Below are 25,472 nucleotides of genomic sequence, written 5' to 3' on the forward strand. Positions count from 1 at the left end.
AAGCCATTTTTCAGGAACACACACAGGGGTGAGCCACATGCAGCGCACAGAGTGCTGCCAGTACAGCGATCTTCCGTGACTGATCTCTGCTGTCAAACACCACTGAGAGCTTTTGAGCAAACCATTAAAAATACAGGCAACAAGAATTCATCTTCTCCCTCTGACGGACAGACCAGCAAAAGGAATTGCTCTCTAGCCCTGCAGTCCCCTCCTGACACTCTTCTCCCCGTGCTCTCTTCCTCCAGAGCAGCCGCACACGCATGAGCGCGCATCGGCAGCGGGCGAGGGATGAGACAGCATTTTCCAGATCTAAATCCCAGTGCCTAATGAGAAGCTATCCCCTTGCTGTGCAGCTATCAACAAAACTGTCTTCCCAGACATAAAATCTTTTCAGTTATCCAGTCTGCTTCAGAGATTAGAAACTGGGATATAAGAATCTAAAGAAACACCTGCTTTCCATCTTTTCTTGACTTTTTAAACATTTTTTCAAGGATTTTTTTTTCTTTTTAAATACACAGATTCATAATTTAAGTCTATAATTAAGAGCTTTACAGAGTAGGCAGTGAATCTGGAAAGACAGAAAAGAAACAAACAAATTTATCAGATTCTATTTAGTCAAAACTGAATTTCTAAGGGCTGTTTCTCCAGAGACATGCTGACTGGAACAGCCAGAGTGTTTGCTTCCCAAGTACAGCCAAGCCATTTATCACAGAGGCCATTGATCAAACACATTGTTTGGCATTGTTTACTCCAAGCTTGCCCACCTCCCATCCATCTGCAGCTGCAGGGCTCTGACCCTAAACAAAAGGAAAGGGACCAAGATGAGATTTTGTACCTTAAGCAGATTACCCAGGAGATGGTGCTGGCACTTGACTTGGTTGTGGAACTGCAAACAGGATGCTGCATTCTTGGGGAGGGCAATATCAGAGGGGGTTAAGAGCTGTGTTTAATGGAAGTGGTTAGAATTACCAGACAAGGCAAGAGCACTCCTGACACTTACTGGCAAGATCCCAGGACATAAGTGATTGATCCAGTGTAACTGGCAATATCAACTCTTTAAAGGCTAGTTTGAAGTCTGAAGAAGTTTGAACACTTTGAGGAACTGCTTCCTAGAAATACTTGGAGAAAAAGTATTTCCATGAATAAGAGCACAAGGGGGAAAAAAGCCACTAGTGACTGGGGATGAGGAGTGGAGAAACAGTGTCTTTGGCTAGCTGTTCTTAGAACCACTAAAAACTTGTGAGAACCACCCGGGCATCTCCAAAGATCCCCATCCCCTATGAGTAACATCCCTTACTGAATGGGTTTTGAGGATATTTTTGGAGTAACACTTCACTATAACACTTCTCAACACCACTTTCCAAATTATCTTTTAAATTGATTTAACTCACCCATGTTTTCATTACATCAGTGGTACCCAGCTCTGTAAGGTACACCAACACCAAACTAGGCAACTGAAGGGTGACTAATAATCTACTGACGTTAGGTGGTGCACAGATGTCTTTCTCATCTAGAATGTACCTCCTAGAAGACACTGACCTCAGAAAGCAAGGAGCAGGTTGTTACAGCAAATATATGTCTGTTTTCCCTGGTTCCATGCTGAGGCTCACATAAACATAAATAAACAAACAAACAAAAACCACAAAATATGTATCTCATTCCTGAGTAGGTACACTCCTCATACCTGTTCCTCTACAGATATAAAAGAAAACTTAGAGCTCCTTCTGCCAGCAAATCTGATGCTTTGAACCAATAGCATAACCTGAATGTGTTATTCAGGTACCACAAAATATAACAGCTGTTACACAAAAATCTCAACTGCTGCTCAGTAAGGAAGTTCCTTTGAAAAATGAATGCCTTTCATGTGTTCATGGTAGCATCCTATGCTATGCCTACCACAAGGAAAGGGACTTCTTCCCTTGCCTCGCTCCATATTTAGCATCTTTCATAACCACTACCAAAAAACCACTGTGCTAAATTATTAACCTGCAAATCTGTGCCTGCTGCACCCACAGGGCAGCACCATTACAAAGGTACAGAGAACAGGTCCTTGCACCTGGAGGGGTAGCAGATGTTCTGAGCCAGGAGGATGGCAGAGAAACACTGCCCATCACTTGGGAGGGATCACACCCATGAAGAATGACTTCAATTCCTGCAGCACCCCTCACTTCTCTGCAAGCCAGGATCTCACTGCAGGTCAGGCTATAACCCTGTTGCTTGTTTTGTCTCATGTTTGCTTCAGTTCCTTCCTGATAATGGTCTTAATATATAAACAAATATAATGCTTAGGTCACATCCAGTTACTTGTGAGAAAAGCACATTTCTATGTGAAACATGGCACATGAAATATTCACACATTGACATGTGTTACAGCAGGATGCACACAATTTGGAAATAAAAGCAGCAGGAAGGAACAGAGGGAAGTTGCTAATTTTTTTCAGTCTTCAGTCCAGACCTTGTGATTTCATCTCCCTGGAGAAGTGACTGCTACAGCAAGAACAGGTTTTCCCTTAGAATTAGCAAAATCTCTCCCTGCCTGGCCCCATAGATTGCTGTCACTGCTCTCAGGCAGCAGTGTCTACCACAGGTCAGGAAGGGCACTTCTGTGGTTCTCTAGGTTCTTCCATCAAGCATAAAATAGGGGCATCAGGAGGAGGGTGCAAATCCAGCCAGTGATAAGGAGATGCAAATTCACAGCCTTTAATAACAAGGCCTTCCAAAATCCTGGAGAGATTTTTCCTCTATTTTCAGCTGGTATTGGAACTAATCCATAAAAGTTTTACATTTAATGCTCTGCAAGACATACTGAACTTTGGGCTGTTCATCTCATCATTCACACTGCAAGATGATCTAGCAGTCCTGCATTCCCACTTCTTTTGTCAGTGGAGCACCATTCCACTTCACTTTATTCTTTAAAATGCCAGAGCATGTCACCCTGCAAGACAGTGAAAGAAGCAACAAAACTAAAAGCAGCACCACCAGCAAAGCAAAACCAGTAAGAAAACTACATGCAATCTCCACAGTCTTTTAAAAAAAATATAATTAGAATGTGGTGACAGAGGTAGCTCTGGACAGCAGCTCTTGGCTAGTGGCTTTTCAATGCTAATTAAAAAAAAAAAAAAAATTAGGCCTGACACCCAGTGATGACAACCCAAACAGAAATTCTTAAAAATTAACCTGACCTCTCTGAAGGACAACTTCAGAGAGACAAAATATTCCATTTTGATGGGAACAGACTATGATTCACAGAACTATCTATTTTGCAAAGGTTGAAGAAGAATGGATGTTTGTAGGCTCTTTTTTACTGTACATTTGCTCTGAGTCCCTCAATACCCACAATTTGTTCTACATACCACAAATACCCTGCTGCTAAAGCCAAGGTATTTCAGCCTTTAAACTGCAGGAAAAACTTGCATGTGCAGCACTGGACCGGGCAGGTCTGTGACATTTTCTAGCAGTGTAATGAGAGTCTGTTAGAGCACTCAGTATTTTCTTTCCTTTCTTTTCTCTTCCTTTCCTTTAAGCTAACATCCTTTTCCTGTGCCTGAGGGAGAAGGCAGTTGATAAAAGCCGAGTTCCTGTTCACAGATAAGTTTAGAAGGCAGGCAAGCTCAGAAGTTCCTTGAATAAGCTATATTCCTACCACCTCATTTTCCCCCCGTCAGAGACGTCTGAGCCCCACACAGGAACCAGGCTGACATTGTTCAATAGCCACGGACATTTCCACAGTGGCTGGGAGGGCCGAGAGCTCTTTCCGCTCTTTGTTAAAAATTTTTTTTTATTTTTTCCTTCCTTCTTCCAACTTTCCAGTTAAAGAATATTGCTGGGGCATTTCTGAAGTAATTCAGGTTGAGCTTCAGAGGAAAGAACAGGAGACAGGTGTAAGTGGGGAGGAAGAAGCCCAGGATGCTGGTGAAGCTTTTGCTGGTCTGTAGCACGGTAGGACTGGCAAAGCTGGTGGAACACGCAGACCATCATGGAGATCGTGATGGTTCCGTGCACAGCTTAAAGCCACGAGTGCATGAGAGCTCGGCACACCCCCAGAGAACTCCTCTGCCACACCAAGAAGGTTACTGGGAGGCAGAAGGGCTCAGAGAGGATACTCAAGATTACCCTTCAAGCGTGATCTCCTCACATCAGGAAGAGAGAGGGGATTTGGAAGCTGCGAGCCCACAGCCCCGAAATGGGTAAGTACCCAGTATGTCTGTCCTACACATAACAAGAGTGCATTCCTCTCTGATACTTTTATCATCTGTTGGTACAGGACTGTTTTCATCAGAAGCTTCTAATTAAAATACATTAGATTTTGGAGGCCAATCTATATCCAAACAAGAGTGGTTTAAATGCTTTAACTCCAGAAACAGAAAGCTGAATTGCCTATGGAGGATAAAACCACAGATGGGACCAGCCCTTTGCTTAATCTGGGGTTAGGGGTATGCACACACCCAGCAGAGGTGAATCTTCCCAGTTCTGCCAGAAACCAAAACACTACCTCTGGCAGAGCAGAACTAGAGGAAGTTAATTTACTGACTGTTTCTTATCATGAACCGATGCTGATTATTTCTGCTGAGCATGGCAAACTTTGCCCATTAGCAGAATGTGCCTGCCTGCAGACTTGGGCCTTGGAAATGGAGAAAGAAAGGTAGTGGCAGGATGTTAGCAAAATAAAAATAGTGAGGAGTAAATATAATGAAGTAAGGAATAATGAATAAGTATGAAAATTACTACAAATTTCACACCCCCACCCCCTTCCAAAGGTTTCCATGCCAGCAAAAATGAGTTTCATTGTAATCTGTAGCAGAAGAGTAGCCATTCTGAGAGTAAAAGCCATGTACTTCACTAGAAATATTCCCAAACCCTATGATTTGTGTAAGTTTTACAGGGCATGTAAGTAGGTCTCTAAATGTTTAAAATAGATGAAAACCAAGCAGGACAGTGAATGAATTTTTTATAGCCTTGATGGATGGGTACAGCAGAGTCCTGTTCAGGAGAGCTGAAACAGCAGCACACTTAGTGCTGTTCACAGCTCAGTGCTTTAGGATGCCCTGGTATTTTTCCCTTTAAATGCTCTTGAGGAAAGGGAAAAAGTGAGATGGAAAAAGACCTTGCTCATGCCATGCTTCCTTTTCATGCAAACTGAAGTATGCAATCTTGTTTCTAATCTCACCTATATGTAAAATTAAGGCCTCCCTTCTGTATGTACCATGGTCAGTGTATGAAAACCTTGCTGTCTTTCACAATACACCTTCCCAAAAATCTGTACCTCCCCTTAATAGCCCTAAGGCACTTCCTAAAGCCTGCAAGGCTTCCTGATGGGTAGTGTTTGATAATGATGTGCTCTGTTAATTAACCAACTCCTGGTTAATGCAGTTCAGCCATGGTCAAAAGAAGGAAACAAGGCCCAAGGGGCACTCTGGGCTTCCAAATTACTCTGCAAGGTGATAATCATCTGACTGTGGTTGAAATGCTGAAAACATTCTGAAAACTCCCAGTAGCATGAAAATTCAGTGCTGTAAAAAGGCCAGCATTACAGGTCAGCAAGATGCTGTAATATATGTCCTAATCAGGATTTCTTCCTTGGCTCTGTAGCTCTGTTCAGCACCAGCTTGTCTAATTCAGCTCAATACCAGCTATGACTCATCCTAATTTCCTCCCAAGGAGAGAAATACTTCCTTCTTTTATGGAGATAGTTGGATAATGAGTCAAATCATAACATTCTCCCCAATTATAAAGCTATGTGGATGACTACAGACAATCCAAATCTAGCCTGGCAGTAGCCTTGAGGTATTTGCTGTTTTGTAGAGCTGTCACACTTAGAGCACACACAAGGCCAGGCAGCTGCTAGGTCTGAGGAAAGAAATTGGAGACTTTGAGCAGAATAATATCTAAAAGTAAAGGGAGAGAGGGTGAATAAGAAGGGACAACACAATTGTTCTCGTAACCACACTCCAAATTCTAAAATGGTTGAAACAACACACCTTCAGAGCATGAAGTACTCTCAGCCTGTCAGCTGCTGTGGCTGCAGTACCCTGCTAGGCACAGGCAAGGTGTTGTCATGAATCTGGTATTTCCTCCCTACAAGTGTGACACATTCCCTGGAAAAAAACCATCAAGAAACGGGCTTTATATCTCTCTGGAGGAGAACAAGAAGAAAATCATCAGGAGTTAAATAGGAATTGAGAGATAAAGGGAAAAAAAGACATGCCATAAAAAGGTGTGACAGACATGCAAAAAAAAAGTCCAGGATGGTGGAGAATAGTTTTCTACCAAAATGATGTCTTACATCTAGTTTGCTTTTGAAATTAGATAACACTTTTTTGCAGAACTAGGAAACAAACAAAGTCTATGGTAACTTGGTCTTTGTGACAATGTTTTGACTCTCATTATTTGAAAAAAATCAAAGCAATATGTGTTTTGCTCAACCACTTCTTATTTTCCCTTTGTATTAGGAATAGTGGTAGTTACAAAATTTTCTTATATTTTAAAAAAATGTAGAGCATCATTCTTCATATTGCAGTTATTTGAATAATTGAGACCATCATGACTTAAGTACTGCAAGGTATTAATCAGAATCCTCTGGTTTCTGTTTCAACATGTGAGATGAAATGACTCATTAGATCCCAGTCAAATACTTGGATATGTTATTTTGCTAATTCCTCTAAGAACAATAAGATTTTTCATGTAAGAGCTTTAAAATATAAATCAGTAAGAAGTATCTCAGCTGTTGCTTGTATCTGAACAAATAGAAGAAGCTCTGCATGTTCAACTGGACAAGTGTCTGTATGTGTACAAAATCAAAACTATCAAAAGAAGCCAACTTTCCAAAGGAAATCAACTTTTATATTGCTTTTCTCCCCAGCAGCTGTGTGGTTTGACTTCAGCTATTTTATTCTACTGCTGAGGTAAATGGATCCACCTGTACCCAAAACTTTCAGCAGAATTAAAAAGGGAAATTAAGAGACCTGTACATCAGGAACAGCCAGGCTCACAACTCAGATTTCATGCACTTAGTGCTGTACTTCATTAAAGAAACCAAGACAAATGAAGCACGTAAAAGGCACATGCAGCTCCAACAGCAAAGCCCAAAGCTGCCTGTACCCTCAGTTAGCCTGACCTGTCTGTCAAGTAACACTGTAAACCAGATCCCTTTAGCATTCCAGGCTAAAAATAATCTTAGGAAAAAGCAGAGGTTATTTTTAACCTTCCCCCTCAGTAACAACACTGACAGAGCCAGTTCCCAGGTGGATGGCTCATCCTGTAAGGGAGAAATGGACGGTGGTGCTGGAATGGGAAGAAGCACAGCAACTACAGCTGGCTTACCCATCTGCCCAAAGTCTCACAGAACTTCTGTTTCCAGAAGTGTAATCATTGCCAAGTGGCCCCTGTTCTGGTTTTGCCCTGCAGCTGGGCAGGTTGATTTTTCCTTCTTTCTTTTAAATCCACAAACACACAGTGTCATCTCCTGGGATTTTTTTTACAACATACCCACAAAAAAAGGAAAAATAAAATTAAAAATTCTCCAAACTCTACCACCTGACCTATTAAATAGGAAAGGCAGAAATCTTCAGCTTAAGTAAATTCTTAATTTCACTAATATATTGTGAGTTTTTGACACAAAATTCTGTGAAGTCACCCTTGATTAGAGGAAGGTTTCCTGATGTCAGCCAGGTGTGTTGCTATCTCTCTCACCTCCTCCTCTCATTCCACATCAAGGGGCCACAAAGAATCAGGCCTGTTCTTGTGACTACCCAGTGTGTCAAAACATGTAACTATCCTCCCAAGTGTACACAAGCAGAGAAAACCCAAATCATTTATTCTAAGGAAAGTCAGTGTTCAATCTTAATAGCTTATTATTTTTTGTTCACTTTTACAGGAAGAATCCATTAATATAATTAAGACCAGTTCCACACTGACTCATCTATTTCTTCAAAACAAGGCAGGAACTTTTGTAGGAAGCTTATGGGATACCGAAATTTCCCACCAAAGGGGCACAGAACATACACTTAAAATAAAACAGTTTGGATGAAGTGCAGCTAAAAGTGATCTTTAGCCCCTGACATCCTGAAAGCAGTGGAACAGCCATTGAGTGCTCAACAATAGCTTTGGCAGTGCCAAATGCATCAACAGAAGCAAAGCTTTCCTATCAAAGTGAGGCACTTGGCTCCTTTCAGGACTTCAGGAAATTCTCCAATATTTGGCTGTCATTGAATGGCTCAGCTGCAGGTGGAATAGCTCCCCATTAGCCTGCTTGATGCAAATGACACTGCTCCATTCCACACAGTGCAGGAGTTACTGAACCCTCTGTGCCCACGGGATTGATTTGTTTCACAGCTCATTACTGCAAGCTGCAGCAATTAATTTCTTCAGCAGATAGCAAGGGAGCTCCTGTTTCAGCATCATAACCACAGAATCACTGTCAGTGCTATCACCACCTGGGCCCAACACCTTCCTGCTTGTGCAGTGATCAGTGGGCAGCCCTGAACAAACCTCCCCTCATGCCCCAAACACAGTCAGCACACTGCCCACACCCTGAGCACGTGCTAATGGGAAGCTTGGCTTCCCAAGCAGTTCTGACTCCCTGGCATCAGCACAGGTGTGCCAAAGGGTGGCTGCAATTCCTGCTTCCAGATGAGGTCTGACAAAGGAGTGATCAGGCTGTACTAGGGGTGAACTTAAGTGTGCAGGAATCAAAGGATAAAATCCAAGTGTAAGCTGCCCTCTCAATGGGCTGCAAAGTCTCCACTGAGGGGGGATAATAGAAATGAGGTAATGGCTGTGGATGCTCTTGAAGAGGAAAATTCTCTTGCATTTACTTCTCTGGAATTGTTTGTACAACAGTTGGATTTGGCTCAAAATCAGCTCCCAGTCAAGCCTGCTGTTCCTTGAACTCTTGCTCCCAGTTCAGGACTGCATTTGCTCTGAAAGTCTTCAGTGCACTATGGTTTTAGGATGTCCTGCAGGACAGGACTACCCCAACTGATAACAGTCTGTTGGAATACACACTGCATTCAACCTGGGTCACTCAGGACTCTGGAAGATTTCCAGCAGTGCATGGAAACCACATGTTTGAAATTACCATTGCCACTCTTTTCAGTCCAGCTTAAGATGAACTGCAAGTCAATCTGCTCTCATCCCAGTGAAAACCAGGGTGTTTCACAGGATGAGACATGGGGAGATCCCAGACCCTGCCTGAGGGGAGTTCTATTGCCTTTGGGAGTTTTCCTGAGGGAAAGGAGAAATATGAGAGTTTCTGCTGTTTGATTCTAATACAGGGCTGCTGGCTGCCTGGGAAGAGCTTCAGAATTCACTGACAGACCACCAGGCATCACTTGTCTGCTAATTAAAAACCCAGTGGCACACCATGCTGCTTTGGGAGCCAGCGCCTTCCCCAACAGCTGAACACTTTCTGTAGTCCATAAAATAGAAAAAGATACATCTGTCTCAATACTGACATGCACAGTCTCAGTTTAGATTAATTTAAATGTGGTACTTTATTTCCTTTTCATTGAGGCTGCTTTTTCTTGTCAGTGAGAAATTTGCACTGAGGGAAAAACCAACTACAGCTAAAGCCTTATTCTTCAACTAGTTTAAATCAGAACTCAGTGGAAAATCACTTGTTTAAACTGAAATAACAGTCTTCTACTACCTTCCTATAGCACACTAAGCAGGAATTACTGTTTATCTGGTGCCTTTTTGCTGTATAGGAAAATGTTATGGTCTTGAAAAGTTTTGCACACCGTGAGTAGTAGGTGTAGGCATGGCTAGGCAGCAGTTTTCAAAGTAATTCTAGACACTGGCTTCCTTGAGAATAGAAACCTGAGGAAACTGATGGTGAAGGACAACTCAGTTGGACCAGTACAGCCAAAGGAATAACAAAACTTATGAAAAACATCCCAACATCCTGAATTCCTGAAGCTTTTGTTCAGGCAAAAATTCCACTGACCTAGGAAACATCTAAAATTATGCACTGCAGTGCCAATCAAGAGAACATGTAGCAAAGAGAACTAAAGTGTGTCAGTCCCTCACTGAGCTGGGGAGATTACTCACACTCACTGACACACTGCAATTGTCTGTATGAAGGAAAGACACTACCCCATATTCCTCTGAGCAGAGTCAATTACTGCAGAGCAGCCATCTAACCTTTTCTCCTGGTTCTGTGGGTCTTATTTTGTTTCCTATGATAAGGTGGCTCAGCCAAATCCTAGAATCAGAGAAAGAACTGCCTCCATTTTGCTATGTTTCAACAGATCCCATGTAAGAAAAAAAATCATTCTCGTATCAGTTTCTAAACACCTGAAAGATTCAAATAAAAAGAGCCTGAGCTAACCTACATTTGCTGAATCTTATTTAAATACAGAATGCTTTGTCATCAGATATATTTAACCTCAGACATAAGAATACAGTTGCCTCAGAATTAGGCGGAAGTGAATAGATGCATGTGAAGACTCTATTTAATAAGATTAATTCATAATTAGAATGAAGTCTAGGGAAAAAAAAAAAACAAACCACCCAACAAACAACGCCACAGGCTAGCAAAGAAAACTATTAAACCACTTTTTCCTGGTTTGAAAAAACCAGGGATTAATTTCTTTGCAATGTGAACCAGGAAAAGCCCTTGAACAAATGAAACATTTGCAGCCCTGAATTTGCTAGGGTTCCCTCAAGAGCTGCTCTAACTTTCAGCATTATGATAAATGTTACTGTTTACCAAATTACAGGGAAGGCTTTTCTGCTCTCCTCACATGAGCAGCTTCTCTCTGTCCCTCTCTCTTCCTGGCAGCAGAAATTTGCACCAAAGAAAACTGCATTAAAGAGAATAAAAGCAGAGGGTTTTAAGTTGGTTACATATTCAGTGAATGAAGTGACATAGTTACAAACAGGAGAATAAATGCAGCAGCAGAACACAAAGCTGCTGTGTTCCAGAAACCAGCTCAAGAAAGAAAGTGCTATTTGTGAAGGAGCAGCTCTTTGAAATTTCACAGCTTGATTCAGAGCCTTTGGTGCCAGAGAAGTCCTGCATGCCTCACTGAACTTTAGATCAAGCCCTTCTCAGTCTTTTACATTGCTGCACTTAACATTAAAGAATGACGTGGTTTCCCTCAAGGTTAATCCTGTTAAGGAGTATTTTTAGTTACAGATAGCAAAGTTTCCCTAAAGGAAGCATTTGACAAGTTTTGCAAAAAAATACTGTAATAGAAGTTTCATCTTTGGGCACATGCATCTATTTGGCAGCTTATTACTGGCCTTATCTACTTACTTGAGGAAAGAATAAACTCTGATAAGTTTTATGGAACTCAAAACCTCTGAAAGTTTTTGTGATTAAAACCACAACATGGCATTACATAGCCCTTCAGCTCCACAAATAAACCTTTAAGATCAAGTGAGAGAGAACCAGTGAATATATAGTAAAGAAAACTGGACATAAAGAACTGTGGCAAGCATTAAAGGATGTTTTGACTGAGAGTCCATCATATTCCCCTCTTTTTCCCCCCTCATCTTATTCATTCTGCAGAACACTAGTGCAAAGCAGGCATCAAGGAGGGATCAACCACTGATCCAATTTCTGATACAACATAACAGCTTTCTACAATTGGGAAGGTCACCAAGTACCTCCAACACTTTAACAAGTTTTGAAAAGGAATCCTTGTGTTTTCTGTTCTGTTTGTGCAAATCCACCTGTGAAATAAAGCAAAAGCACTCACAGTCCCACAGTGCCTCATTCTTGCTCACACAGGTTGATGCATGTGCACATTTGGCTTTGCTCTATGTGGCTGACATGACTCCAAGGACTTCTTAGGAAGGACTTGCATATGGTGGGAAAAAACCCCAAAACCAGCCCAGATGATGATTCACTGGGTGTGGATTGTTTTCATTAGGAAAGAACAAAACCCTGAAGCTAAAGAATCCTGTTTTAAAAGGAGGTTTCCACACTGAATGCAGACTCCTGCCTGGATCTGGCAGGCATCCTGCTGGCAGGGGCAGGGATCCTGCACCTAGCAACGATACCAGAGAGCTCCAGCACCAGTGCCTGGGCACTTCACTTCCCCAGGAAAAAGTAGAGAGGATTTGAGGGGAGAAAGCCTCTTCCAGCTATGCCTTGCCAAGTGCATGAGAGAGGGCAGCCCAAAACCAAGCACAAACCCTGTTGTAGAGTTATTTAACTCACACCAAATACCAGAAAAGTGCCACAGCTGTTGAAGCCTGGAAACAGTAAACCTGGTAAACTTAGGCATAGCTTGGAGGCAGATGTCGTCAGAGCACATGTGCTGGTCTGCTGGATTTTACTGAGTGGTTTTATACTCTGACACAAGCAGTGTTTGACTCTGGAAGAGTAATAGTTCAATAAAAATTTGAGGATTTGTCTTCCAGTTCAGTCCCATAAGAACCAAGACATCCATTGATCATAGGTCCAAAATTTCCCCCAGTCACTTGTAAAGGCCTCAAAGCCACAACTCAAGCAAGTTGTTTTGGCTGGGAATCACAACAAAGGCAGCAGCCTCCTTTCCTGTTCTGCTTTCCCAGCCCTGCAGCCTTTGCCAGATTCCTGCCCTTGCTTCTAACAGATGAAGAGTTTTGCTTGCATGAGTGCTTGCTGAAATCTTAATCACATTTTCCTTAAGAAACAGGGGAACAAAACAGGCTATGGCCCAGCAAGCCTGGTGAACTGTTCCCAGCTAGCCCAGGCTGTCTGCCCTTCCATCCTGATGCTTTCAGCTTCCTTCCCTTCTCCTGGCTGCTACAGTGCCAGCTTCTGCTTTCGTGCAGGACTCGGTTCCCCATTGTTACACCAACTCCCTGAGAGAGGCAAACCTTTTCCATATATGCTGATAGTTGGAGATTTGGTTCCTGTATTCCCATTTAAAAATACACTGCCTAAAGTTCAGCTGTTTCCATTATAGTTATTACTCGTCACTTCCTGCCCCTTCTGGTCTTGGATTTAGCCATCAAACTTCAGCCAACATTCCACTGCCAAGTTTTGACTTTAAACGAAGAGGCTCACCTACACTCTGGGCCTATGTAATTCTGACTTGGAAAATTAATCAGACTATTAAAACTCACTTGTCCTTGCTGGAAACATAAAACTAAAACAACTCTTTTACCCCCAAAATTATTTTCCTGCAGGTGATGGGAGAAATTATTTTGAAGCTAGCCTACTTCATAAAATCCAATCACTTACTATATTATGTTGAAGAAGTAACACTTATGAAGATATTATTAATGGAGTTAATGTTGGATTAAGTTTTCAGAAGCAGTCTGCCTCAACCTGATGAGTCAGTCATATGGCATCTGAAATGGCAACATGCCTAGAAAGGCCATTTGACATTTAAAGTGACATTAACCCACAGGTTATCATGGGCTGGAAATTTCTCCTGCAAAATGAAAGGACTGGAAATGGAACTAATGCATCAAAGTTCAGACAATCAGCCCTTTTGTAACAAATGCAGATAAACATCTCAAATGAAAACAAAAGAACTGGGAGTGGAGGGAGAAGGTAGGAAGCATTTTCCACTTTCCTCATCATACAGCTGGGAAAAATACAAATGTAAAAATAAAGGCCTTTCTGCATTTCACTTTTTCTTGGCACTGTTACAGCCAGAGACTTAGAGACCTACTTCAAACTCTTTTCCCACGTTTTTGCTCCTCTAGGAACTGGTGTTCCTTCACGCAGTCCCGCCTGGTCACATACATAGAAGCCTGCATGAAGGAGAAGTACATTGTCAACTCCCAACAGCCCTGCCCCAACGGAGCCCCAGACTGCCAGAAGATCATGTGAGTGTCCTAAATAAAACCAGTGAAGAAAGCAGTATTTTCTCTGAAGTATCTAAAAGATGTTTTCAACAGTACTGAAGCCTCATCATTATTTCTAGGGGAGTTTAAAACAAATTTCTATCTTCCTTGGTAACTGTTTTGGAATAATGTGTTCAATAATAAAATGCTCTCCACACCTTATCAGAATACTACAGCATTCAGGATCAGTCCAAACTTGATTGCAAAGGACTCCATTACAATAAATCTAATGCCCAGACCCTTCCTCTCCAGGTACAGGACAGCCCTGAAGCCAGTCTACCAAGTGAAACAGAAGACTTTGAAGTCTTTGCAGTGGAAATGCTGCCCTGGATTTATTGGCAAGGACTGTGAACAGCGTGGTAAGCAAAGCTGGAGAACAAGTATAGGAATGAATGACTAAATGCCAGGCACAATGGCAAGAAATGAATCTGCCTGATTTTTCTCCTTATTTTTTAGAATTGATGCCTTATTTTTTTTCATCTGCTATGTCCCAAATCACAGATACTTTGAGCCAAGAGCATCATAATTAGTTGCAATTAATAGTTAAATAGCATTAGCTACTTATTCTTCTCTTAATAACACCTTTGTATGGAGAAAGGTATTAATTTGCTGGAAAGCCTGTCAGATGTCCATCTTAGACAAGTCCATCTAGGAATGTCTAATTCCAGGTAGAAACTGGTGACATCAGAAAGCAACACTAGTGTGTGAAATGCCCTTGGTCAGTTCAGAGGATGAAATCATCTGGCTTGGAAATCACAAGGTGTCCAAGTTCAGAGGAGAGGGAAGCCTTCACAGTCTGCATTGCTCCTCCTCTCTGCTTACCCTGGCTGCAAAGGCACTGGCTCCTCCACAGGGAGCAGCTCTACAGCACAGGCAGGAGCAGAGCCCAGACTGTAACCTCCAGGAAAGCTCCAGGAACACCCTTTGAATGAACTACTGGAACCCATTGCACTGCTGAATAAAGCACTGGGGGCAGCAGGTTGAGGGAGGGGATTTTGGCCCTCTACTCTGTCCTCCTGAGACTCCACCAGGAGTCCTGCATCCAGCTCTGGGGTCCCCACCTTAAGGACATGGACCTGTTGGAGTGAGTGCAGGAGCACCTCTGCTATGGACACAGGCTGAGAGAGCTGGGGCTGCTCAGCCTGGAGGAAAAGGCTCCAACGAGACCTCAGAGCACCCTCCAGTACCTAATGGGGCCACAAGAGAGATGGAGAGGGACTTTTCACAAGGGCACGTAGTGGTAAGACCAGGGTAAATGGCTTCAAACTGAAATAGGGCAGGTTTAGTTGATGTATTAGGAAGAAATACTTTGCTGTGAGGGTGGTCAGGCACTGGAACAGGTCTCCCAGAGAAGCTGTGGGTGCCCCAGCTTTGCAAGTGCTCAAAGCCAGGTTGGATGGGTCTCTGAGCAGCCTGGTCTAGTGGGAGGTTCCCTGCCATGGTGAGGGGGTGGGAACTAGATGGTTTTTAAGGCCCCTTCCAACCCAAACCATTCTGTGATTCTATGATCTGTGCAGCTGCTAATAAAGAGAGAGGGGAGACAGTGTGGTTTAAAAACTGAATGGTGGTTTAAAAATGGCATTGGCAAGATTTAGCGAATAATACTCAAAAAGCAGAATTTAAACAGATTTAAGAAAAAAATAGATTTAAGAATTTAAATAGAAGTAAGGGAATTTAAATGAATAAAAGGCAATTCCCTCTAGCAATTAAGTCCACCATAACAATAAAGGCAAACATATGTCTGAAAATTTTTCCACAATCTACATTAACTCACCTACAGACTCCACAGATAAAAATCTCTGGAGGTTTAGCTTTTCTTCACAGATAGCTTTCATTTGTGTTTGATCTCTTGGTGAACTTCACACATAATGTTTGAAAGATATTACCAAATGCAGTGCTACTATTTTAGCCTCTCTATTGTTACACTCATTGACCAAAACCAGCTCCTCCATCAATATCTTCTCATTTGTACAGCATCATTCACTGCTGTTGGACCAGAATGTTCAGGTAACTGTGGAACAAGGAAGAGGAATTTGCACATCTTTAGATGGGGCCCCCAGAAAAGAAAAAAACCCAACTTATTTGCAATAGACTAATTTCTTATGAGCAAAGCTTGGCATGAGTTAAAAATCCCTACACTATACTGCATAGCACTGCCATGTATGCAATGTTGTTTGCCAGTGCAAGGAAAGTAAGTTTTCCAGAGAAGGTGTTCTTTCCCTAGGAAGCCTGTCTCCACACCATTTACATAACACATGAAATTCCTGTGTGGTCTTGCTAAACTGCAGTAGTTTCTGCATCTAAAACACTTTCACAGCTGTATCATATCTCAATTGCAGATCCTAATTTTATCCTGGTGCCAGAAACTGAAACTGAAGGACGAGAAGAAGAGTTCTCAAACCACAGTATGTGCTTGAAGTTATTTTGTTTGTCATCCTTTTACATCTCAGTCACTGATCAGGAGAAAAAAAGAGAAAAAAAGATTTGAAGCTGTAATTTTAAAGTGATAAGCTATGGACAAACACTCTAGTGAAAGCATTCTCTGAAAAGCTTTGAAACAATACATTTACTGACATAAATGAGGGCTTTTGCTACAACACTCTGTGAATGTTCACAACAAAACATTCCAAAGTTTCAAAGCTGTCTGGTGAACAGTGGATGCCAGCTGGTGCAGAGCCTTACCCCTTTCAGTGGCATGCATGTTAACCCCTTGCTCTGCAGTGGGTTCACAGGACAGCACACCATGCTCACAAAAATCTACCAGAAAAACAATCCACTGAAAATACTATTTTAGAACGACCCCCAGTAGCTCTGAGACTACAAATCTACAGTACCTTGCAATTGTATCTCAGGCACTCCACCCTACCAGTGTAAGTAGCACCAAGGACCCTCCCTTACCACCTGGGAAGTGGCCTGGCCTGCAGTGTTATTAAGTGCCTTTCAGCAATTAGCTTCAGGGAAATATTGCACACTTTGAAATCTACAGCTGAAATTCACAAGTATTTATTTAGAAAAACATCACTTAAAAGGCCCTTCCATGAGTCAGCTCTGACACACACTGTGCTCCTGAATCCTCAGTGGAATGTCTCAATTGCTCTTTCATCCCTTCCTTTTATTCTAGGCTGTTAAACCTTGCCATCCTTTCAGTCAACAGCTTGAAAAGAGTTAGTATTCCAAAACATTTTTATGGCATGGGGAGATTTCTAATTAAGAGCATTTTATTGCCATCATGGCTGTTGTAGCTGAAGTTCTCTGCAAATATTTGAATATATTAGGTTTCCAACACTGCTGGAAAAAATCCTTGCAGATAAACTGCAATTTAAAATGCCAGAAATCAACAGACCCCCTAAATGTCAGTGCAAAATTTTCAGAATGAAAACCAGACAGGTGTTCTCAGAGGCCTTGCATGAATACCTGTCACCTGGTCGCTGCACCCTGTTGCATGACTTTGTTTTTCTAATCTTGTGACTAGTGTCAACATCAGTGGATTCAAGAGAAATGTTCGAAGTCATTCAAAATCATGAGGCTTTACTGGATGATCTTCAAAGTGATATTCATCAAGCAGCCAGCACCTTAGGTGACTTACAGAGACTATTTGAGAACAACGGTACAAGCATGGTGTTAGAAGTGAACGAGAGCAATTCAGGTGAGAGGTCTGATGCAGAACTATCAGCCCATGACAGGCCCTACGAAACCACATAAATCAGAAAGAAAATGTGAAAGCAAAAATACCCTCATATTCCTTGGTCTGCTGGTTGCTTCTACAGAGAGAAAAAATGGGTGCAATCCCAATGCAAATGAATGAACCAAAGAGTAACTTCAAAATGGGAAATGAGAGGAAAGGCATTGTTCAGAATATGCCTTAATCACAGAATAAAGAGGGTGCTTGTATTTAAAATTTGTTAACCTTACTTTTCTGCTTCTATGGCTTCTTCTCTTCTCTGGGGATGCAGAGTTTAGATCTATTCTTTTTCCATACTCATGATGTATACTCTGATGTGTGGAATGGCACACTGGTGTTTCATGAAAAAATGAAACATTTCACCCATCTCTGGAACATTGTTTCTTCCATGTACAGGAGAAGGAAAAAAAGAGCTGCTGAATTCAACCTACCATAGTGGGCCACTGGCTTGCAGAAACATTTTCTAATGATACAGACTATACAGTACTCAGTGAACTTCAAGGCACTCTAAAGTTAGAAACTGAGCCTTAGTATAATTCTCATACAGTCCAGATACCTCACAGATTTTTCAAGTTATTTACTCCTGACCCAGAATATTCAGCTGTTAAGATGCTGTATAACCTTGTGGAGTTGAAAGCATGCGAAAAAGAACATTATGACACAGTCAAAAAAGAAAGAGCCCACTAACTAAGAACTGTTGAGAAAATGGAGAGTTATGGACACTGGAAAAACCATCTGTCCACAGGGTTTCACAAACCATAATTTTTAAGACATAAATGGGGAAATCAATACATATATAAGTTATTTTCTGCACACTCTTAGACACCGTGTGCTTCATAGTAACCTTTATCTAACAACAGGATATTTTTGCAATTGTTGAAATTTATCATGAGGTCAGATTCTGGGGAGCAAGACAGCAACTACTATAGAAAAATGAACACTTGAGTTTACCTGTCTAGATTGTATTCCAAAAGCAGAATTTAATTTTTTTTTCCAACTGTATTAACAGATCACCAGGAAAGGCTTCTGCAGCAAGCTTTGTTTCCTCATGTGGAGAATTTTCTAAGGAAACATTTTAACCCAATGTGGGCAAGCTTCAACAAAAGTTTACAGAACCTCTCGAACATAGTAAGAAATCTGTCCCATGATGTGGAAGCCAACAAGAAAAGCATAGAAAGATTCCAAGAAAGCACTGTGCCCAAGAAGGAATTCCAGGAGCTGGGAACTAAATTTGAATCAAAAGTCCAAGAAAACATAGTGAAAGTTGATGAGGCAAAAAGAGATATAGAGAACAAAGTGCACATGCAGCAGGCTGATATTCACCATAACCTCAACATGCTCAAGGCAGATACTGACACAAGACTCAAGAAGCTTCATAAGATACAGCAGTCCCATTTCTTAGCTTTGAACAACAGCATAGCAAACATGAAACAAGAGCAAATCCTTCTGGAAAATAAACTGGAAGCTTTGAAAAAAAATTTAACAGAACTCTCTTTACATCATGGTCCCAAAGATGAAAACAGCCAGTTAACCATCAAACATATGAATGAAATACTGTCAGGGCATGCCAAGCAGCTTAAAGAACTTTACATGGAGTCAGATGTGGCCTTTCAGAATATTGCAGTTTTAGAGAGGTGGTTTAAGGAGTTAAAGAAGAACATCTCAAAGTATAGGCCAGAAGATCTTACAATAACTTTAGCTGAGAAATCAGTTATTATGGAAGAAACCAATGCAGCAACGGAAAGGCAGATAGCAGAGCTCAACTACACTCTGTCAAACCTTCAGGAAAACTATTCAGATCTGCTGCGGTACATGGAGGAATGCAATTGCCAGAGAGTATCTGCTGACACTGATGTGCTGGAGGAAGATCCAAGGAATAGCACTTATTCCCTTGAAGATACCCAGCCAAAGGATATGAAGCACTTGGAGTCAGTTTTCAGAGATTTCTTCAAGAGTGAAATTGAAGAGCTCTCCTCAGCTATTCCATCCATCCATCTGTCTCTTAACCTCCGTCAAGAAGAGAACAGACAGCTTCAGTCACGGGTTATGGCTTTTTCAGAAGACATGGCCTTGCTGAAGAAGAAAGATGAAGAAATTCATCGACACATCAAGTATCTCAACAGCTCTTTTAGCTCTCTTTTGAAAGATGCAATGCGGCACGAAGAAGCACTGGAGGCTCTACTGAGACATGAATTTCTGGATGTCTTTTTTGAAGATGACTTTAGTAGCCTAATACCATCAGTATTTCAGCTGCAAGAATCTCTCAGACACTTTTCAGATAAACTGCAAGAACAAAATGTGACTTTAGAATCTCTGAAGAGGAGATTTCATCCCTTGGAGAGAGGTCACCAGAATCATCATGATGCTCACATGCCTCCTAAGCACCCTGAAGAGGAAACACAAACCTCTTCTACTCTACACGAAGTCAGCAGCCAAGGCAGCGTCAGAGAACATATGGAACCTAACTACGAGGCTGCCAAAGATGACTCCTTGGAGAGCTCAGCTTACAATGATATCATGACTCTGAAGAATGATATCAAACATCTGAGCCTGGCAGTCAAGAGGCATGAATCCAGAGGTGACATAAGTCTCTGCTGCAATCATACAATAGCAAATGCAATTGAGCCACTCAACGTTTCTGTAGAAAGTCTCTCTGCAGATTTAGCGACCATCAAGCAGAATCTGGAGGAACATCTGGTGACTTTCAAAAAGCTATTTGGAAGTAATGAAGAATTAGGTGCCTCAAATATAAGTCTGGATGTTACAAAGATTCAGTCAATGCTGCAGAAAAAAGGGAGAAGGCAACAGAAAGGTCAAGACAAGCAAAGAGACAAGAAAAGGTCTGAGAAGCACAGAGAAAATACACAAACAATAAGTGGAAGAAATACAGTGCAGACAGAATTTGTGGAAAAAGGTGTGTTATTTTCTTTTGCTTGCTCATGTACAGGTCCAGCTTCTTTCAAGGCCCTGATGCAAGTTCCACACACAGCATATTAGTATTAGTTATAGGAACTCTGAGGGATCTTGTGGGATGCTGGAGGGAGAAATTGTGACATTACTTACATCCTCCCCCTCCACCAGTTTAAACAGAAAAAAAAAAAAAAAAGCAGTTTGAGTGAGAACCAAGCTGATATTCTGCTGTATTTTGGTTAAGGCCAATGAAATTACACCCGCTATAGCTGCTAGGAAATTGGTCTTGAACTAATTCAACTTCAGGTGTTTAGAAGACAAATTTTGTTTGTAGATGCTCATGTTAATGCGGTAGCAGTCTTCTCTTTGGAAGCTGATGTGGAATGCTTCTTTTTCCCTGTTACTTTGTTACTTGGCTCTGGAAGGAGTGTACTCAAAGCACCAAATCCTTCTCAAGACAGACAGATGCATTAAATGAGCTGCTATAATTTGCACAAGTGGAACAGGCAGGACTGATGAGAGAGCACATACTCCCTCTCTTACAACCAAGCTTCAGAGACAAGTTTTCAGCTTATACTTCACTGGGACTGGCCAGTTCCCTTTCCCTGTAAGCATGTGACCATAAGCACCTGGTAATTACAACCACCACAGCTTCAACATTGGCTTTTATGATTGCAGCCCTCGCTATGGACAAATAACAGAGCAAAAATCAGCCCCTTTAGGCAGCTGTGCTGCAAAGCTGTAGTTAAGACTGAATAAGCAGAGAACATATTCTTAACTGATTTATTTTTGGGACAGTAAAAGAGTGATATTTTTTTCCCCCTGTGTGGTCCCAGTGTTATACTTTTCCAAGAGTTCCAGGGAATCATTTGATCTACTCCAGTGTAGATCTACATAACGGTTTCCAGTGTCTAGCTTTGCAAAGAAGCATACAAAAATCAGGCCTGATAGGGATTCACCTTATCTCCCATCCTGACGATCTTGGGGAGAGGAGAGCACTCACTCACTGCTTAAATCCCATTCCTCTTTCTTTTTCAGACTCATTGGTGGCATTCCACGTGGGATTCTCAGAAAGAAAGGATAAAGAAAAAACTGTGAGGTTTAATGAAACGTACCTCAATTATGGAAACAGCTATTTCTCTGAACATGGCCACTTTAAAGCACCACACAAAGGTGTCTACCTGTTGTTCATCTCTGTGGAGTTCAGCTCAGGACCAGCACTGGGACAACTCTCCTTCAGCCGTGGGTACAAAAGAACTCTCTCAAGCAGTCAGAGGAAAACCCCACATGGAAACACCATGACTACTTTTGCTATAGCAGAAATGGAGAAGGGGGAGACAGTGTGCTTTGAATTGCTGCACGGCTCTGTAGTGAAGCGAAGCCCACCTGGGACAACTATGGGTGGATTCCTAATATCTAAAACTTGAATAGTGACATTTATGTTTTATTAATCTCCTTCCATAGGTGCAATGGATGCATTCACTATTGCTTCATCTGTGATGTATTCAATGCTACTGCATGTGTTTAAACATAGCACTACCCTAGGTTTGTCTTCATGCTTCTTTTCTGGAAGTGTTTGGCTTTTGATTAGTTGCTTATGAGCAGCAATGGGATTTTCTTTCAAGTGAAAAGCCAGTGGTTTGGACTCCAGATGTATCAGCACACACATTCCCAAATCTTTCAAATGTGAGAACTGCACATAATTGTTTTGTGGGACTTTCTTCACTTTTAACACAAATTTCTCCCTTCCCTTGACAAAAGATTATCCTCCCGTGACAGATACCCCCAATCAGTCACAAGGAAAAGATTTTAGGTATAACTGCACACTCTCATGTTATGTGGATGGTACCTTAAACCCAGAAGCCAGGGCAATTTTACCTTCTAGTTCTCTGTGGACCAGAGACTATCTTGGAAACTTCTGCAACTCACTCCAGTGTTTCAGCCTATGCACAACAGGAACACCAGAAGAGATCCATCAAACTCAGTAGAATTCACTCTACTGTCAGTATTTGCAAGCAAGGATCTCCTAAATGGTCCAGTCTTTGTTTCTTGGCCTGTGATATATTTCAGCTACACTGCAAAAATTTAAAGCATTGTTAAGATCAATTACATTTACAATTAGACACTAGGAAAATGTCAACAATATTTTAGAAGTATTGGTGAAAATGCAGTTTATTTCTAAAGTTAATCCTGGAGATTATCATGAATTCAGCCCAGAGTTCAGTATTTAGTAAATATTTTAAAACCAAGCAAGCAAAACCAAAATCAAAAGGCAAGCTCATTGGTCTGTTATCACTGCTGAATATAAATTTGTAATTAGAGTAAATCAAAGAGCAGAACTTCTGAAATGTAGAGGGTTTTTTATTTCCAAAACTTTGAAGTGATCATGCCTGGTCACATCTTAAACTTTCTTTTCTGTCAAATAAAACTTCCCAAAGACTTTCACTCTAAAGAAGTTCAAGTATTGTGGTATTTTTACCTATTCTAATACCTTACATAGCAATATTAAAACAATTAAATTTGCCAAAATGAAATGCACTTTGGAATTTCCAGTATTTTTGATAAAGATATATTATTATGCAAATTGTACCCTTTTAAGGTAGCATTTTTTAACAAATCTATTCTGCTGTTAAGAATTTTCTTCCCACCTACCTGTATTCTAAGCAATACTAACCTCTCATTAATTGTTAAAAACCCCCAACACATCGGTACCAACACACAATGCACTTAAAGCAACAGCCTGACAAGCAGACAGTACCTATCTTCTGAAATAAAGCTACAAAGCAATTTCAGCTACTAATTTGCTGAGAAGACTGTTTTCTCTATCCTGAAAAATCCAAGAAAACTAACAACAAGAAATGCTCCTTATCTCCTCCTGGCCAATGCTGATTTCCATAGGAGATGCCCAGGCCAGGTGTTCCTGTTTTTCTAGCAGGGAGCCATGGCTCACACTGCTCTGCTGCAGGGAGAACAAAGTGCCTGAAAACTCAGTGTCATTTTCTGTCCCACTTTTGCTCAAAATATCTGAGGGAAGAAAGAAGAATAAAACTGAAGGGGTGAAATGAAGAAAACCATCAAATTGTAAGGTTAGGTTCTTTCAGTACAAAGCTACCAACTTGGGGTGACCTGGCTGGGTTTTTACCAGTGTTCCTCCAATTCCTGACTTTTGTGGTGGCAGCATTCTGCAGAGCCAGGCCAAGTGTGCTGCCTAGGTCAGGGTGGTTCAAGAACACCTCCTCTTCAGTGCACACCAATTCTGCACCTACAGCCAAGTTCCACAAACAAGCACCACTGGGGAATATGTGTATGTTACATATGGGTATAGGATACACATGTATATTTCAGAACACTTTGTTTTTAAAGCTTTGACAGAAAGCTACAACTGGAATGAAAACCACTTGGAAATGGACACAGAAGGTAGCAGAGAGCATTGCAGTTCATCCAGTCAGGTTTTGTGTCCTTCCTTGTGCTTACCAGAGTACTTTTGTTGAAGAATATTCCAGATGAGTTCAGAGAACACTCACTCCAGAGTGAACAAAATGTTAATTTAAAGATGTTTTTGTATTCTGAAGATGTCTTCAAATATGTGCTTAAGTTAGTCACCTGCACATACAAAGAAGACACATTGCACTGGAAGACTTAATTTTTATGGGGAAAAAAATTAATGAAAGACAATGGGATAAATCACTCTGTGGGCTGCATAAGCCAGGAAGACCAACTTCCTTCTCAAGCAACAAGAGAACAATGATTAATCCACTGGGCTGTGGTTTTGTTTGTTCAAAGCAATAAACCAGCTTTTAAATAAGCCTCCATCTAAACCACTCCTGCATTTTTTTGGTGGGATGGTTGTTTGGGCTTTTTTGTTAGATCAACATAGCCACACCACTATGACCTGTATTTTTAGGCAAATTAGAGAAACCAATTTAATGAAGATAATTTAAAATACAGCTATTGGTTAGCTCAGTGGATTTAGGAGAATTTCCAAACATGAAAAACAACCTGAAGCTGACCATGGGCTCTGGGAAGAGCTGTGTGTAAGAGCTTCAGTTTCCCTCACAGCACACTGACTACAGTAATGTGCCTGATGGCCAGGCAGCAATAGACACAGAAATGTGGGCTCACTCCAGGATAGATATATGTAATGTCAATCTGACACTCAGATTCAAAAATAAAAGCCTCCAACAGATTTTAGTACTTCCTAGAAACCTGCCAGAAAACATTGCCACTGCTTCAAGTTTCTATATTTCCAGATCAAACCACTAAGCTTTGTAATAAGGTAGAAAGCTGTGCATCTTAGTGCCTTCATGGAATTATTTTGTTACTGATCTGCTGCTTTATGAATGTCAGTACCCCACAGTACATTTTAAAATTAAAGTCTCCTAATGTTTTTTTTCCTTTTCTATTATTAAGACAATCTCCTTACTGTACTCCAAATTCAAGTACTGACTGTATCAAAAATAAGCAATTTTGCTTTCTGTAGATCCAGCAATGCCTGAATTCTTCAGGTAATATCCACATCAAGCCAGAATCTGAAGCCCATGGAGATCTTCTCATGAAGCAGACTCAGGAGGTGGTCAGCCCACAGCAGTGGTCCTTTCTCTGCCCAGATCCACAGCTGATATTGATCTACTGCATTACCATCAGTGAGAAACACCAAAGTGGTGTTCTGGGGAAAGGTGAAGATAAAACTGCAGAAGGAATTAAGGAAATTAACAGAATTCTATCTGATCCTTTCTGAATTTAGTGATACTTCTGCTATTTATTGAAAAGCTTGTGGTTCAGTTTGCTAATTACTCAGTGTACTTTTTGGTATGCCCACAAAACATCCATGTGCAGTGTTTACACATTTCACTGAAAAGTTTTACATTTCAAACATTACTCCTGTTTCACCTCTCAGATACCAATGAAAACTCATCAGGAACATATTTTATATAGTGGTCAAACCCACCCATTTATAACGGAGACCATTTTGGTATTTATTACTAGCAGGCAATAGAAATTATTTTCATGTCTCAAAACGCAATTTTTTTGCACATCCTTTCTTTAGGACACAGCCCCACCGCGTGGCCGTTTCACGAAGTAACACCGAGAG

At 41.2% G+C, this 25,472-nt stretch overlaps 1 protein-coding gene across 1 annotated transcript; it reads left to right on the plus strand.

Annotated features, from left to right (window-relative positions):
* The first annotated feature begins 3,648 nt into the window (after positions 1–3,648).
* On the plus strand, positions 3,649–24,190 carry MMRN2 (multimerin 2). The gene is made up of 7 exons (XM_036386176.1): positions 3,649–4,187; positions 13,648–13,770; positions 14,041–14,147; positions 16,128–16,193; positions 17,261–17,434; positions 18,480–20,384; positions 21,419–24,190. The coding sequence occupies exons 1-7, from the start codon at positions 3,907–3,909 to the stop codon at positions 21,805–21,807; spliced, it is 3,045 nt and encodes a 1,014-aa protein (XP_036242069.1). The 5' UTR covers positions 3,649–3,906; the 3' UTR covers positions 21,808–24,190.
* Positions 24,191–25,472: the final 1,282 nt, after the last annotated feature.

Source organism: Molothrus ater, chromosome 8 (genome assembly GCF_012460135.2).
Source record: "Molothrus ater isolate BHLD 08-10-18 breed brown headed cowbird chromosome 8, BPBGC_Mater_1.1, whole genome shotgun sequence".
In the NCBI taxonomy this organism is placed as follows: domain Eukaryota; kingdom Metazoa; phylum Chordata; class Aves; order Passeriformes; family Icteridae; genus Molothrus; species Molothrus ater.